Here is a 15,719-nt window from a genome sequence, read left to right as displayed (position 1 = left end):
GGTTTCTATTGATTATTATGATGAATATAAAAATAATAAATCATTTTGTTGTATTATAAATTCCATCTATAATCCATGCAGCTGATTGTAGCCTTTCAGACTGTCTGTCTTTTCTGCAAGGGATAAAGATGTGATTATATGCATGTATAATATGTTAATTAAAAACTAGTTTCTTATTTAATTAAAGCTTCCTTTTTCCTGGCTGTTGATAAAGAAATATGGAAATTACCAATAGATCAACTCTAAGAGATAAAGATGTGATATGGGTATGTGTGGATGGGTTATCAGATAACTGTTGCATTGAGAAGGTTAAATAGAAAAAAGTGTACAGCTAACTGAAGAATAACTTGACCCCTTATAGTTTTAACTTGTATGACAAGCCTTTGCCATTATAACAACCTTCCGAAATAAATTTGTATTGGCCAACTCTTATTATCTACAGGTACATGGATTGTTTTATTGCAACCTGTAATTATGTATACTGTAAAAATGTGTATGAACAAGATCACACAGAGAATAAATGTGAATGAAGTGAGATGTAAAGAAGGCATCATAGCAAGGTGCGATGTAGTCTCTACTGTCTGCCTGTCTGGGAAAAAGATGTGATTTTACATTTGTAGGCATTTAATTTTATACCCTATTTGGAGTGCAGTTGCATGAAATAAATAGAATTTAAAAATACATTTTTTATTTATTAGCTTCCACCTGCTTATTTGTGTCTCTCTTTTGTATAAACCTAAGCTGCTTCTTCTTCATTCGCTTCAGTTTTGCTGTGTTAGTAATAACTTGCACAATCTCTGCTTTACGTTTGTTCTCTTCTGATCTTGCTAAGTTTTGCCGTCTCCGTTCTTTACGTTCTGCTTCTTTCTGTTTTAACTGCTCCATCGCTTGTTTAGCCAACTCTTTGGTTCGTTGTAACTCCAATCGCAATGCAGTCTTTTTCTGGAAATCTTGCTTTAATCCTTTTGTCTTATTTATAGTTGAGAACCTGGGACAGAAAAAAGGTTAAGACATTATGCTAAAGCTACTTGACATCATCAGCTTTTATAAGGTAGGTAGCTTACTTTTCTTTTTGTGATTTCCAAAATCTACCAGATTTTGGTTTTCCTCTAAGGGTTTCATTCTTTTTTTCGGTGATATTTTTATTAGAAGTAACATCAGTTGATGATTCTATGGTATTATCATTTCCACCGTCGTTCGTTTTTTTTAAACTTGCTATGATGGATAACACTTTATCATTAGTTTCTTCTGCAGACATTTCTTACACAAAATCTTGCAAAAATTGAAGAAAAATTTTGCAGCTTTTTACATTTCACTTTACATTAAAAAAGCAAATAACACGTGTTTTGTAAACTTTGAGTTGAGCGACAGTAACGACGTGCGTAGGTGACGTTTATATTAATTGACTTTAACAGCTGACCTCATTGCGTGCGTCCTATTTAACCCTTTCCACGCCAAGAGTTTTCGTCAAAAACGTTCACCACACGCCACGGCAATAAACGTGGTTGATTTACTAGTGTTGACAATATTGAGTATCGATATTATTAATTTGTATTAAATAAATCATTATAAAACAGTTATATTTTAAGTTCATGGGTTTTATTTTATTATTGTTACTCCTTGAAACATTTTAAAATGTATTGAAATCTCAGTGGCGTATTAATACAGCGAAAAAACGCACAAGTAATCATGATAATTAATTGCATCACTACGTGTCTGATAAATCAGACAGTGGCGTACGCTTAATATGAATTTTTAACGAGTGTTAGTGATGTGTCAACTTCCGGTCATAAACTTCGATACCTTACGAAAGATATACATTTAACTTATTGATTTAATTAATTAAATGATGGAGACAATTATTATTTTACTAATATTGATGATCGTATTATTATTATTTAAAAATCCTTCAATCAGGTTATTTTTATTTTAAAGACAAAAACCGATTGAATGTTGTAAAAATTTTACCTACCCTACATGACTAACTTGAATCATCTGAAAGTGTAATTTTTCGTTTCGTCGTCTCAATTTTGTTTTACTTACAATTGCCATGGCTAAAAGGTAAATCCTAATCAACTCCTTTGCAGTGGTCATATTTCAATAAATATTAATTTGCAATTATAATAAATCTACACAGCAACGCAGAGATGATAACCCAGAAAATAACATGACAGGGTACTTCCATAATTTATCGATACCTCCTACCCTCATTGTACAGCACGAAATAAATAGTTCTAGAAACATCTAACGCCTCTGAGGTCACTTCCGCGTCTTATATATCAGTCGTTGGCGTACGAGACAGATGCATGATCGTGTCGCTATAGTGTTGTGACATACCATGCAATTTACTGAGTTCGATGCAAAACATCATTTGAAAATAAATGCATTTTCTGTGCTAAAACTTGGTAAAATTACGACACACTAAAAAGTTTTATGGCCAAAACAAAAACCTGTAATATTTTTAATTTCTTAGACGTTTCTTTTGAGAGTTCCAGATTTCTGGTTTAAGTAGTAACATTGTAATGTAACATCACTAATGTCTGATATATAAGACATTGGCGCTGAGGGTTCAAATAAAAAAAAAGTCAGAATCTCTGATAAACATGGTTTTGTTTTTGATAATTTATTATTCAAATAACATTATAATAAATCGTGAAATTGTTATTTTTGATTAACTAAAGTATGAACTGTCTAAAAATGTTATGCATATGTCGTCAGGTACTATAAAGATAAGAAAAAATACAGCTAAATTGGTAAGATTTATTTGACTGATATATCAGACTTTGGCGGCGAGGGCACGAAACTTAAACGTCTGATATATCAGACTTTGGCGCTGAAAAGGTTAAACACCCCTTTGCCTCCTAAATATGAGGAGCAAAAAAAATTTTTTTTTTGTTTTTTTTAGCAGTTAACTTCTTTGTCAATGTCAAGTTGACAAAAGTTTATTTGTAAGAATTGCTCTGATTCATTGATAATTATCATAAAATTATTTTCCTTGTATATTTCTCATTAATTCAAAAATTAGTTTAATTGTACATCATACACATATATCTTTTCTATGAAGATATCAAAATTATCAAATCTATAAGTATTATCGAGGTTATCTGTGGTCTATTTCAAGTGCTGTAAGCTGCGAGGCAGACTTTAATGTTTTATTACCGCTAAAAAGAAACTTAGCAATAAAGATGCCCGTAAATATATTTTTAATACCCTGTGTAGGTTTGAATTTTGCTGTGAAACCATTAAATTCGTATTAATTGCAGGCTTATCATTCGACTTTGACGGACTACACCCAATCGGTCGGCAACCTGGCACTCCTTCCGATACGGACCACATTCAGAGGCCCAGCACCAACAAATCCTAAACTGGAACTTGATATTATTGACGAAGCGTTAAATTATTTCAAAGCCAATGTTTTTTTTAGATTTTACGAGATTAAGGTTTGTAGATTATAAATAACTTCCTGGCATACTTGTTACAAACTTAAATATAATGATAACGCCTCAGTTCTGGACGAGTAGGCAGAGATTACATTTAACCACATTTCGTGATCCCTGCATACCTCCTAACATGCTTCATACACATCAATGCTTTGCATGCCTTAACAAATTTGTTTGATAAAATGTAGTGCATGGCAACTGAATTGTAAAAGTTAATTAATGGAAAGCCTTCTTAATTGAGATTCTTTTTGATGATGGACAAGCAAGCAATATCTGTATCTGAACTAAGACAGCCTAAGTGACCTTTCAGACTGTTTGCTGTTTACCCCGTCAGGGAAAAAGACATTTTATGTGATGTAGGATTTTTTATTTTCTAGTCTGATGCTGACCGTGTGCTCATCTATTTAACTCTGTACATCTCTGAGTGTCTGAAGAAGCTGCAGAAATGCTCCAACAAGAACCAGGGTCAGCAGGAGATGTACATGCTGGCCATTTCTAAGTTCGACATTCCTGGCGAGTCAGGTTTCCCATTGAATTCTGTCTACGCTAAACCCTCTTCTCCCCAAGAAGCTGGTAAATTTTAATGCTTTCATAACTATAATATTATTAGGTATTTCTATGTATGTATGTGCATATTGCATTTGCTCCCATGGGATATTTTAGTAGCCTCCTAAAGGAGTATTTTTTTCTCAGTGCCATATTTTATCAAAATTAGTTCTGAAGTTATTGAGTTTATATGTCACAAACAGAAATACAAATCTTTTCTCTTATTGGCATGTTTGCCTCATTCATCTATACCAAAAATTATTACCCTCCTGTCCCTCTCTACATCCTTTTTGCTGCAATAAAGTTTAAAAAAAAAATAAAGCCATACTTAACTAAAATAAAAAAAAATATGTATACATTCCCATTTTCAGTATACTACACAAATTGCAGACATTAATTAGCTGCTTTTTGTTTTTCTCATACAGAAAATTCAAATTTTTCATTTACAGATATAATGAGACAGTACCTGCAGCAGCTCAGACACGAGACAGGCAATCGAGTATGTGAAAAGGTAAACATAACTACATGTATATAAAGTGTTATGTTGTATGTATGTGTGGTCCGTGGTCCAAGGGCCACTCCTACAGAATTCTTTGAAAATGTGTTCAGGATTTAGTGAAAATGCCAAAAACAAAGTTGGAAACAGATTTTGTGAAAATCAAATAAGCAAGTTAGGGGCTTGGAAGCCAGACCCTCAGTCCTCACATAGAGGATTGAGGACTTGTACTGCAGAAACTAAAGCCAAACTAAAATTGGAGAAACAAGTCAATATAGCATATTTGAAAGAAAAAAAAAATATTATTTTATATATTTTCCTTCAAAATGGATCCTCCTGTGAAAAGTTTATATAGCTAAATACATATAAGAAAAACATTTACTACTGGCTACTGGTATAGTAATTAAAATGAGAAATTTGGTGAAAGCAATAGTAGATCATGTTATCATTTTGTTTAAAAATTATCACCTTGTTAAAATTAATTCTATCATTAAGCAAAACAACTGAATGTGGCCTATAATTCATTTCAAGGCTGTTGGCTCTGTCTACCCCGCAAGGTATAGATAGACGTGATTATATTTATGTATGTTGTCAAAATGAGGATCCTCAGTTCTCCACTTTTATGTTTAATTACGCTTTACGTTTGATATATCACGTGTGTAAAGTGATGATGATAAAAAATTCATACATATGTATGTATAACTTCATCAAAATCGGTTGTGTAGTTTTAAAGATCCAAGCGTACATACATATAAACATAGGGACAGACGCGGGGAGCGACTGTATTTCATACTTTTCTGTGGCGGAAATGGCAGGCAACAGTTAGACATATCCGTCAAATATTATAGAGACCCGCTGATCTTTTAGCCTCTTAGTGCACCCACTGAAAGAGATAGCATGGTCCTTTACTACTTTAGGAAACCACTCGCGTTTACAGACAACAGGACATCCTAGTACGCCCCGCTGAAGAAATGCTATCCCCACCTAAACTTCTCTAATAGTTATATGGTCCATATCAATTAAATATTAACAAACCTTTTTTAATTCCAGGTGTTTGCTACAGAAGATGGCAAGCCAAGCAAGTGGTGGCTGTGCTTTGCCAAAAGGAAATTCATGGACAAGTCCTTGTCGGGGCCAGGTCAATAAAACACCTTTAGTTATATAAATAAACTTTATTTTCGCTTAACCAATGTATTTCTTCTGCATTTAATCTTAAGTTTGTACTGGCAACATTTATAATTGTTAACCATTTCAGCAGTTCAAGATGAATATAAATTTGTTGTAAAAAATTATACACATAATTACTTTCTTATTAAAAGGGTTAAAAAGACCTATTAAAATGTAGATAATTTTATATCCAAGACTCAGTGTATATTAAAATGTATTAAAAATATTTACTAATATTGGATTTTGTTTTTTGATTGTTAATTCCTTACAAAATTCGTTTTCAATAGTAGAAAACTGATTTTCACTTCAACTTGAAAAGATTTTATTTCTTATAAAAAAATGTAGTTGCTTTGAAAGATTAAAGAAGATGTTGTCCTTCTTATGTTTTAAAAGGCAATCTCTTATTTATATTGCTTCATTGGCTCTTAGTAAAAGTTTTCTATGGGTATATCTCTCATAAATAATTTGTGTAATAAAAAAAGTGTGCTTATGTACAGTGGTTATCAACCTTACTTCGAGGTTAACTCAATCTGTGTAATCTGTCCGGTATATATTTATTTATTAAAAAATTCTTATAGATGTGTAACTATACCCTCGATCGTGGTCACAGGCGGGCCCCGGCGCCAGGACAGGACAGGACTTTTGGCAGTAGTTAGGGTAGTAATAGGGAAAGAACACCATTTTTGTTTATGGACCGCACTGTACCAGCCAAGCATACATGATTCTACTTACAATAATGTTTAATTAATACTCTTATGATCTTACAGTATATGGCGATCTTATCATGATCTTATCTGTCTAAGTTGCAATACTTTATTATAGATATAACTATAAACAAAAATCTTTAAATTACATGGATGGACTGTACCAGAAGTTGCATTCTTTGAGTATTGAAAAGTAACTACAGGTAGACCGCTTAGAAGTCTTCGTTTGCGGGGAATAGACGGGAGAGAATGGAGAGGGTTATGTCGACAAACAGCACAGAGTCAAAGCTGTGGGCGGCAGAAATACGTATCTTACTCGGAACATAAGTTGACCGAAAATGGCGGCCGGTCTACACAGATGCGTCACTCGTCAACCTCGACCCTACGATTGTAGGCGGTCTACTTATAAGCCCATTTAACCTGTTAGTGAGTATATGGGACCACGCATAGAAATCATAATAATATTAGACAATAGAAAAGGCATATTGTACTGTATCGTTGTCTCGCATTGCATGCAATAACGTTGTTGTAAAGCTGTCAATTAAATCTCAGAATCGCGATGTAAGACAAAAGTATGTCACTACACAACTGTTATTCACCAGTACTTACCACTTCTACAGTGTAATATTATTCCGAATTCTATAGGTTTATCTCGCCATCGTGTTCATATTTAGTTCAGATCGTATTCTTTGATGAGCTGGCCTGCGATGACCAATCGTTGTATTTCCGATGTTCCCTCGTAGATCTCCGTGATGCGGGCGTCACGGTAGTGCCTCTCCGCCGGCATGTCCGTCACGTAGCCCATGCCGCCTAGTATCTGCAAATATAACAAAGAAATGATAGTACTGTTGGTTTAGAAACATGTATATATGCTCATTTGATAATTGTTTGCTTATTTAAATTGAATTGTAGGAATTGAGAGGAAAAGGAAGACTAGTCATAAAATATTTTGATCAAATAAAGAAAAGAGTAAACATAAAGACATAGTTAACAACTAATAGTAATATTAACAGAGGAAAGAGATGAACGGATGACACTCCACCAGTAACAGTTAGCTCTAAAATTTAAGATGAAGGTGGCTATTGAGAATGATCGAAAATTTTAATTTAAACTAATGCTACCTAGAAAGGATAAACTTACTTCTTTAGATTTAGTTCTATTCAGACATGTGATTGGTATAAAAGCCTAAAAAACATGTGGTACCCATTTTTATGGTATGAAATGGAAACTAAAGGATAGGCTTACAAACTTGGGATTCTTTTTTAGGCGATGGGCTAGCAACCTGTCACTATTTGAATATCAATTCTATCATTAAGCCAAATAGCTGAGCGTGGCTTATCAGTCTTTTCAAGACTGTTGGCTCTGTCTACCCCACAAGGGATATAGGCGTGACCAAATGTATGTAAGTATGTATGAAATGGGAACTAGTTTGCCTTTCGATTTAAGACTGTAATATTCTTACCTGTATGCATTGATGTGATAAGTACGTAGCTGCTTCAGACGCCGCTAATTTAGCCATGGCGGCTTCCTTAGTGTAGGGTTGCTTGTTGTCCTTCAACCACGCTGCGCGCCAAGTGAGCAGCCGTGCCGACTCCAGCCTCATTGCCATATCGGCCAACTTGTTCTGAATTGACTGTAGCTTCATTATCGGCCTGTTGAATGCTATTCTCTTTGAAGCATATTCAATTGCTACATCCAGGGATGCCTGAAAAATAAATAAGTAATTTACAAATATACCACATGACATTTACTGAATTAAATAAAAAAAAAATTGGTTTGTGAAACATTTTTCTTGGTAAAAATTCATGTCAAAATAGTGAGTGAAATTTTTGTCATTGTTCGTTTTCTTGAAACTGGTGCTTGTGGTCTACCCCTAAGGGATAATGGTGTGATGTAATGTAAGTACATTTAGCTTTTTTATATAGATACTAGCTGTTGCTCGCGACTTCGTCCGCGTAAATTAAGAATTTTTCCGCGTAAACTTATTTACAGGCAAACTCATGCCTTGAGTGCATTCAAATGACGACAACTTTTTTAGTGAACCGATTTTGATGAAACAAACTTTAAATGATTTTCTGAGTTAAAACAAAGCAATTGGTCATAAGCGTGATCATTCATACAGACAGACAGACAGATAAAAAATAAATTCTTGCTTTCTACTATTCATTCTAATTGTCCCTCTATCCATTTTAGTCAAAAATACTAAATGTACAGACAAAATATTTTTACTGTTTTATTACATGTATAGGATATCTGCCATCTGTCACTCTCTTTGCTTGCTTATATATTTAGTATGTTTTTTTCCTGGCACTCTCCTATGGATGTCGTAGAAGGCGACTAAAGGATAGGCATATAACTTGGAATTCCCCTTGTAGGTAATGGGCTAGCAACCTGACACTTTTTGAATCTTAATTCCTTGACAGCCATACAGTTAAAGTCGCCTTTCAGTCTTTTCAAGACTGTTGGCTCTGTCTACACCACGAGGAATATACTAGACCTGACTATATGTATGTATGTATTTATTGTTTTAAATATGTGTGTATGTATATCTAAAAAACATTATTATATACAAAATTTATAAATTCAACACTTATTGCACTATTTTTGTGCTTTATTTATAATTACCTGTGCAATACCTAATGCCTGTGAAGCAATTCCAATTCTTCCAGCATCTAATGTCATCATTGCAATCTTAAATCCAAATCCTGGTTCGCCTAAAATATTCTCTTTTGGTATCTCACAGTCTTCATACATTAAAGAACAAGTGGACGAACCTCTAATGCCCAGTTTATCTTCCTTCTTCCCCAGTTCCAAACCTTTGATCGGCTTTGGCACAACAAATGCTGATATGCCCTTATGTTTCAAACTTTTGTCAGTAGTTGCAAATACTACTGCGGCTTTGCTCTCATAGCCATTAGTAATCCAGCATTTTGTGCCGTTTAAAACCCATTTGTCACCCCCGTCTTTGGCTGTGGTTGATGCAGCACCAGCATCTGACCCATTCCCTGGTTCTGATAGAGCAAAACAACCTATTGTCTTTCCTAAAAAATACAATTTGAAATGTAACAATTCTGTATATACAATTTTGTAATAATCTCTAATAAATAATACACATGCCATCCTGTTTGGTAAATAAAAAATCTTTTGAAATGTTAAAGAAATGTTTATATTTACCATTAAAAAGTGTAAAATTAATTAAGGAACTTATATACTTTATGTGTTTTTTTTATTTAGTTTATATAAGTTTAATACTGCCAAACTCAAATCTCCAAATCAAAATATTTAAAGGGATTCAATACTGACCATCACAAAATGGTGTGACAAAATCTTCTTTTTGTTTATCTGTGCCCCATCCCAATAGTGGTCCAAGATACAGTGAGTTATTCACAGACATTATGACTCCAGCCGATGCACAGCCTCTGGAAATCTCTTCTAATGCTATAGAATACGCTAAGTAGTCCAATCCAGCCCCACCAAGCTCCTCTGGGGTGGCTATTGCCATCAAACCAAGTTCTCCCATTTTTTTAATTGCGTCTTCTGGGTATAAATGGTCCCGGTCATATTTAGCTGCGTTGGGCTTTAGTTCCGCTTCAGCAAAGTCTCTACAAGTCTTGTATAACATCTGGTAAGTATCCGGTAAAGCAGAGAGCGAGGCTATACATCTTGAATGACGAACACTTGGAACTGAAAAGTTTCAATTAAACTTTGAAACGTGAAAGTTACGAAACAATCAGATACTTTTGATAGAAGTTTAAGTAGTTTTAGATGTCGCTTACCGAGTAACTGAACTGTTTTGGTGATAGAACACAACATTTTCTATTTACAAGGTAGAATTTAAAATAAATCGAAAAAATAAATCCTATTTTAGCACTTTGAACTCTTCATTTGTCGTTTAGAAAATTAGAAATGATTGTTTTGACAGCAGTCAGTGGGCACAGCATAGATTTGACATTTCTTGACGTTGACGTTGTCATCACGGCATTAGAAATATCACGGGAATCCAATTAAGTTTCCGTTCCTCTTAATGAAACAAGCTTAAAATCCGAAAAGACTAAAAATATTTTAAAGATTGGAATTTGAGAACCATAGGATTATTTTGAGAAACATTTCTTCATAAATCCTTCGTACAAATATTTACAAACGCCTATCTATTTAATAAAGTTTTGTCACGCATAGATGTAAGTAATGTCAGATTTGAGCTGTCATTTCTGTCAAATTAAAGCTAATCCTAAAAAACTCGAAAAAAAATAGCAAATAACAATGATAAAATGGAGATATTGTTGAGATTTGTACCAACAAATCCCTTAAGATTAACGGCATCTAGAATATTATTAACTCATGTAGCTCATTATACAAGGTGAGTGCGAAAATCAAGTTCAACTTTCAATGTTACTGTTACGTACATAACCTATAAAAATATTTTGATTTTGTAGATTGGCCGAAGTAGGAAAACTAGAATCGCCAAAAACATCTGGTAAATATGACACTGGACAACTTATTTTACACAAAGTCTTTGGATACAGAGGAGTAATACTCTTCCCGTGGCTAGCTCGAGTTTATGACAGAGATGCCACTAACAAGAAGGAAAATACAGATTCTTCAAGTACTGGTGACGCACCTAGTGATTCTCTGTCTAACGTGAGCAAAGAAGTCAAGGGCAGAACCCATACTTTTTATCAAGTCCTTATAGATACCAGAGATGCCCCTTACATAGTAAGTGTTTTTATCTTTTGCTGTTTCTTTGCCTCAATAGCTTATTTTGAGATAGGTACATGCTTGACTTTACAAATATTTTAATGAATGTAAGTTTTAAACAAAAATATAGAATCTAGTTGGAAAGAAATGCACATAATACCTTTGTGAGGGAAAGTGTATTGACCATGGGTAAAGGGCAGATAATTTTCCCCCCTGGATACTTCAAGTCACAAAAGGTACATGATCAAACATATTTGTTTTTATTCTTCTAATATTTGATGTCTAAATAATGATTTAGATAAATTTTTATACTGCATAATAAATATTTTATATTTTTGTTCCACTGCCACCACTGTAGAATGCTATATGCTGTGAGAAATATATTATGTATATTAAGTATTTACCTATTGGGATAAAATAATAAATGAAGTTAAAATTTTTGACCGTGCAATCAACCGACATGCGACCCGAGTGGAAGAAGAAGGTATAATGACAAAATTACTATAACTCTATGTTGTGTTTGTGGACTCATGAGGATAATACATCCATGGCTTGTAGTCATGCTTTTCTCTATCAAATAAACTTAACTAAATAACCTTATCTTTAAAAGTATGATCTTACAAAAAAACAGTATGATGTGCATTCTGCACTGCAATTCAAATAAAACAAAAGCACCAAGAAGAAAACATATTAACATAAAAAAAGAATATAAAACACTCAGTTAGCAGTGTTAACATGGATAAAAATTAAATTTCCGTAAAAATTATGGTATATCTGCTATTGTGGCCTGCATTGTGATCAAGCCGTCAGTTTTCTTTTCAGCAGAACAAATTTAAACTTCTTGATTTCATATTTACCACTTAGTATTATTAAATTCATGTGTTTTGATCTAAAACTAAAATTAACCCAAGTTTTACATGGTTCAGAGAACTGTGCTCTATCCTGATCACTAACAAGCCATTTTGAATCAATACATACTAAAAAAATTAATCACTATTGAGCTTTGCTAAAATATACAAAATAATGTCTTTTTACAAACCCTCAGTTTTTCATTTTAATGTAAAAATCTCCAAAAACGGGTCATGCAAAATCTCACTATCATCTTTTTTCAAAGAAACAAAAAAAACCTCTATAAACAAATATTTTTTTTACATATTGATCACACATACTACAAATATTAATCAGTACATAATCTCACATTAACACATTATTTATCAGCATTAACATTGTGCTCATTAGTTTCTTATCATAACAATTATACATTTGATACTATTATGACCAAAATCATATAGTCTCTTCTAGTTTAAAAGAATTATTCTAAGAAATATTTGTGACAAATGTTGACAGAGGAAACAAACATTTTTCAATTTGGTCTGTTAGAGATCCAGGTCAGTCAGATATGTTTAACATTGCATTGACCATAAATTCTTCTGCTTCGTGATCAAAGGTGGACCTAGGTCTCTTAGCCAGAAAGGCAAAACTTGACAAACACCTAGATTATGATGAGATAATATTCTAGAAGATAAATAATTTTATTGAAACACTAACAGCTAAACTTGTACAGCTGATAATGGTCTTTTTGTCTTTTCGAGTCTGTTCTGGCTCTGTCTATCCCCTGCAAGGGATAAAGATGAATTTAATGAATGTGTAAACTTCTTCCTGGCGTTAGACCTGGTTACATTCTTTCTTCTCAGGGGAGGATCCAGGGTGCGCCTTCTGACGTATGTATGTATCCATACTAATATTATGAATGTGTGTGTTTGTTTATCCGTCTTTCACATTTAAACTTCTGAACGGATCTCCATGAAATTTTGCTTAAATATGTTGTGGTGGAGTATGGAGAAGGCCTAACGAAATAACACATTTTCATATTCCAGAGAGCTCAAACAGAAGCGGTGACCTTTCTTGGCAACCAGGAGTCCAGCAGGAGTTTGTACGCTATCCCGGGGCTGGACTACGTGGCTCACGACGACATCATCCCCTACACCTCGGTGGAGAGGGTGCCGCTGCAGCATGAGCTCTTCGACAAGTTTCTTATGCATAATCCTGATAAAGGTAGGTCAATTAATGTGATCACAAAATTACTGTAGGCCGTCCATCTTACTAATATTATTAATGCGATTTGTGAGTACGCATATTATTTGTTTGTTACTCAATCACACAAAAACGACTTTATTCATTAGAATATACAGTCTTGTCGCCGCCCAATTCTTTTACTTTCAGATACATTTACATCTTATGTAGGTACGTTTACAATCGTCAGATGTGAATGTATCTTAAACGTATACATATACGTTTTGGATCTGTGTCTTTCCGATTTCAGGGTTGGATTAGTCCTTAACATGTTATTTTATCATTGAAATTAAATGACCTGATATGCTCCAAAATCATAAGCATTTCTATATATTGTCATACTTCCAGATCCACCATTTATAGCTCAAGAGACACTGCGCGCGTGGCAGAAAAAGAATCACCCATGGTTGGAATTGAGCGACGTTCACCGCGAGACCACAGAGGGCGTTAGGGTGACCGTCATACCATTTTACATGGGCAGTCGGGAGTCGCAAAATTCCGCCGTATATTGGGTAAGTGGTGATTTGTAATGGGTCGAATGTACGATGGGTCACATAGAACAATATACCACCTCAATATGCACCATGTAGGGAATGTGGTATACTTTTCTACATTATGCACTTCTATTTAGGCCCGAAAAGGCGCAGGGTGTAATCGGGACCACATAAAAATGAAAAAGAGAATATGGTTTTATTTGGTATGCAAACAAATACCTACTGCAGATTCGCCTCATTCGATTTGTTTACTGTAATTTATTTAGCCTAAAAAAATCTTAGCTAGACGTCGCAAAAAAAATTAAATAAATAAAAATGTTGAAATCTAGTCAAAGTCGACAGAAAATCTTCAGGCGCTAAAGCAACACGGCTAAGGTTGGCAGGCTATGGACAAAACGCGCGTATATTTGATTGAAGAAGTGAGTCTGAAAAATTACTCATGCGCGCTCTTCTAACCCAGTAACATATTGTACTCATTGTCGTGTGCACAGTGGCGCTACTGCATCCGCCTCGAGAACCTGGGCCCCCAGGCGGTACAGCTGCGCGAACGCCACTGGCGGATCTTCTCGCTGAGCGGCACGCTGGAGACCGTGCGCGGGCGCGGCGTGGTGGGGCAGGAGCCCGTGCTGGCGCGGCACTCGCCCGCCTTCCAGTACAGCAGCCACGTCAGCTTGCAGGCTCCCAGCGGGCACATGTGGTGAGTCTGCTGTGGTTATCTATGGTATTATACTCATAATAGACGTCATTGGCGGATCTTCTCGCTGAGCGGTACACTTGAGTAGTACTGGGATGGTGCGGCAGTAGCCCCATTTACATATGAGTGGGTTTTATGCATTTAGTTAAAGGCTTTAATAATGTTTATTGTATTTTTTGGATTGCTTTTAATTTCAATAGGCCAGATTGTAAGTAAGCAAGTAAGACACTCTTATTTCACCACGAGTGTTCTAGGGTTATAATGTATGTGATGTGTCACCAGGGGCACATTCCGCATGGAGCGCGAGGACGGCTACACATTCGACTGCCGCATCCCGCCCTTCTCGCTCGAGAGCAAACCCGACGAGGGCGCGCCGGTGGCGCCCTCGTCCGCCGCGTGATCTCGCTGCCGAACTACTATCTGTCAAGAAATGGTTGACGAGAACACAATGTAGCAAAGATATTTAATTCTCATGACATTACATTTTTCAATCACGTGCAAGTTCTTTTACGGAGTCACGAAAGAAAATAAAAGAAATATAATAATGGAAGAAAAATAAATAGTAGGTACAATTTTTTTTTAAATGCAGCCCGTTTTTCTATTTGATATTGAATAAAGAATTACTACTTTTCGTCGTTCGTGGGATCTTAACTCTTTCTTGACAGATTATCTGGTTATACACACAGTTATGTTAATTTATAATTTAATTAAACCAAAAATATAGACATGTGTAATAAAATCTCGCAATGGGAAATAATTGGCCACACAAAAATCTTCTCTGTATAAATTTAAAAATTGTGTCAAGTGTTGCGGTGGAAAATAAACAGACAAATGGAAAGACAGTTTCGTACAATTCACATATGACTGTAGGTCTGTCATGAAATTTGCGCGCTATGATTGGTAGGTACTGTAAATATTTGCAAATATTCGTATACAGCGCCTCTAGTGGACAGTTGAGGAAATTTTGTTATTGTTTGCATTATATTAACCAGAGTATAGAAAAGCAATGCTCATGATATGACGTACTATAAGACCTTTGAGAATGGGTAAGCGAGCATGTATTTTTATCGAGTCATTAATTTTACTTCTTATGCCACATATATCATCTCAAATAAATAAACAGGCATGAGGATACATTGGTAATTAAGAGCATATATCTAGTATTACTAGTATCTTCAATACCTGAACAAGCAAAAAATTGACAGTCCAGTGACATGAACAAGTAGGCGAAACTTTAAATCTCGCGCTTATTTAACATACATCTTTGACAAGCATGAAAGTGAAAACGATTAAAGATAATTTCGATTACACTTGGCTTACACATTTCAATTTGTAAGATTGGCTAGCTTAAAACTTTACATTGCCTCTTAATTGACATTAGAATTAACATATGATTTCACGATACAAGGT

General features: G+C 34.8%; 4 protein-coding genes across 5 annotated transcripts; 2 read left to right on the top strand and 2 right to left on the bottom strand.

Annotated features, from left to right (window-relative positions):
* Nucleotides 1-671: 671 nt before the first annotated feature.
* LOC106141087 (coiled-coil domain-containing protein 86) lies at nucleotides 672-1,375 on the bottom strand. The gene is made up of 2 exons (XM_013342741.2): nucleotides 1,065-1,375; nucleotides 672-988 (listed from the first exon to the last, which is right to left on the bottom strand). The coding sequence occupies exons 1-2, from the start codon at nucleotides 1,256-1,258 to the stop codon at nucleotides 688-690; spliced, it is 495 nt and encodes a 164-aa protein (XP_013198195.2). The 5' UTR covers nucleotides 1,259-1,375; the 3' UTR covers nucleotides 672-687.
* Nucleotides 1,376-2,926: 1,551 nt separating this feature from the next.
* Nucleotides 2,927-5,890, top strand: LOC106141084 (actin-related protein 2/3 complex subunit 3). Its single transcript, XM_013342739.2, has 5 exons — nucleotides 2,927-3,191; nucleotides 3,264-3,440; nucleotides 3,818-4,013; nucleotides 4,436-4,497; nucleotides 5,533-5,890. The coding sequence occupies exons 1-5, from the start codon at nucleotides 3,186-3,188 to the stop codon at nucleotides 5,626-5,628; spliced, it is 537 nt and encodes a 178-aa protein (XP_013198193.1). The 5' UTR covers nucleotides 2,927-3,185; the 3' UTR covers nucleotides 5,629-5,890.
* On the bottom strand, nucleotides 5,879-10,288 carry LOC106137098 (short-chain specific acyl-CoA dehydrogenase, mitochondrial). Its single transcript, XM_060950558.1, has 5 exons — nucleotides 10,130-10,288; nucleotides 9,657-10,037; nucleotides 8,979-9,394; nucleotides 7,816-8,058; nucleotides 5,879-7,170 (listed from the first exon to the last, which is right to left on the bottom strand). Exons 1-5 carry the CDS (start codon nucleotides 10,164-10,166, stop codon nucleotides 7,024-7,026), a joined length of 1,224 nt encoding a protein of 407 aa, XP_060806541.1. The 5' UTR covers nucleotides 10,167-10,288; the 3' UTR covers nucleotides 5,879-7,023.
* A 244-nt stretch (nucleotides 10,289-10,532) lies between these two features.
* Nucleotides 10,533-14,932, top strand: LOC106133337 (polymerase delta-interacting protein 2). 2 transcript variants are annotated; one of them, XM_060950559.1, is made up of 7 exons: nucleotides 10,533-10,710; nucleotides 10,787-11,066; nucleotides 11,491-11,532; nucleotides 12,926-13,103; nucleotides 13,470-13,633; nucleotides 14,107-14,312; nucleotides 14,592-14,932. In XM_060950559.1, the coding sequence occupies exons 1-7, from the start codon at nucleotides 10,622-10,624 to the stop codon at nucleotides 14,707-14,709; spliced, it is 1,077 nt and encodes a 358-aa protein (XP_060806542.1). In that variant the 5' UTR covers nucleotides 10,533-10,621; the 3' UTR covers nucleotides 14,710-14,932. The 2 variants fall into 2 exon arrangements, with proteins under 2 accessions (XP_060806542.1, XP_060806543.1); XM_060950560.1 differs by lacking the exon at nucleotides 11,491-11,532 and having other exon boundaries at nucleotides 10,534-10,710.
* Nucleotides 14,933-15,719: the final 787 nt, after the last annotated feature.

The sequence above is a fragment of the Amyelois transitella genome, chromosome 22 (assembly GCF_032362555.1).
Source record: "Amyelois transitella isolate CPQ chromosome 22, ilAmyTran1.1, whole genome shotgun sequence".
NCBI classification, from domain to species: domain Eukaryota; kingdom Metazoa; phylum Arthropoda; class Insecta; order Lepidoptera; family Pyralidae; genus Amyelois; species Amyelois transitella.
This window is presented reverse-complemented; position numbering and strand designations above follow the sequence as displayed.

Bases quoted from the DNA above. Each gene is read 5' to 3' on its own strand.
- LOC106141087 (XM_013342741.2), bottom strand. From the start codon at position 1,258: ATGTCTGCAGAAGAAACTAATGATAAAGTGTTATCCATCATAGCAAGT. The intron at 989-1,064 runs GTAAGCTACCTA...TTTCTGTCCCAG, and splicing joins TGGAAATCACAAAAAGAAAA to GTTCTCAACTATAAATAAGA.
- LOC106141084 (XM_013342739.2), top strand. The intron at 3,441-3,817 runs GTTTGTAGATTA...TTTATTTTCTAG, and splicing joins TTAGATTTTACGAGATTAAG to TCTGATGCTGACCGTGTGCT. The intron at 4,498-5,532 runs GTAAACATAACT...TTTTAATTCCAG, and splicing joins GCAATCGAGTATGTGAAAAG to GTGTTTGCTACAGAAGATGG.
- LOC106137098 (XM_060950558.1), bottom strand. From the start codon at position 10,166: ATGTTGTGTTCTATCACCAAAACAGTTCAGTTACTCG. The intron at 10,038-10,129 runs GTAAGCGACATC...GAAACTTTTCAG, and splicing joins CAAAACAGTTCAGTTACTCG to TTCCAAGTGTTCGTCATTCA. The intron at 7,171-7,815 runs GTAAGAATATTA...TTATATTTGCAG, and splicing joins TATCACATCAATGCATACAG to ATACTAGGCGGCATGGGCTA.
- LOC106133337 (XM_060950559.1), top strand. From the start codon at position 10,622: ATGGAGATATTGTTGAGATTTGTACCAACAAATCCCTTAAGATTAACG. The intron at 10,711-10,786 runs GTGAGTGCGAAA...TTGATTTTGTAG, and splicing joins CATGTAGCTCATTATACAAG to ATTGGCCGAAGTAGGAAAAC. The intron at 11,533-12,925 runs GTATAATGACAA...TTCATATTCCAG, and splicing joins GACCCGAGTGGAAGAAGAAG to AGAGCTCAAACAGAAGCGGT.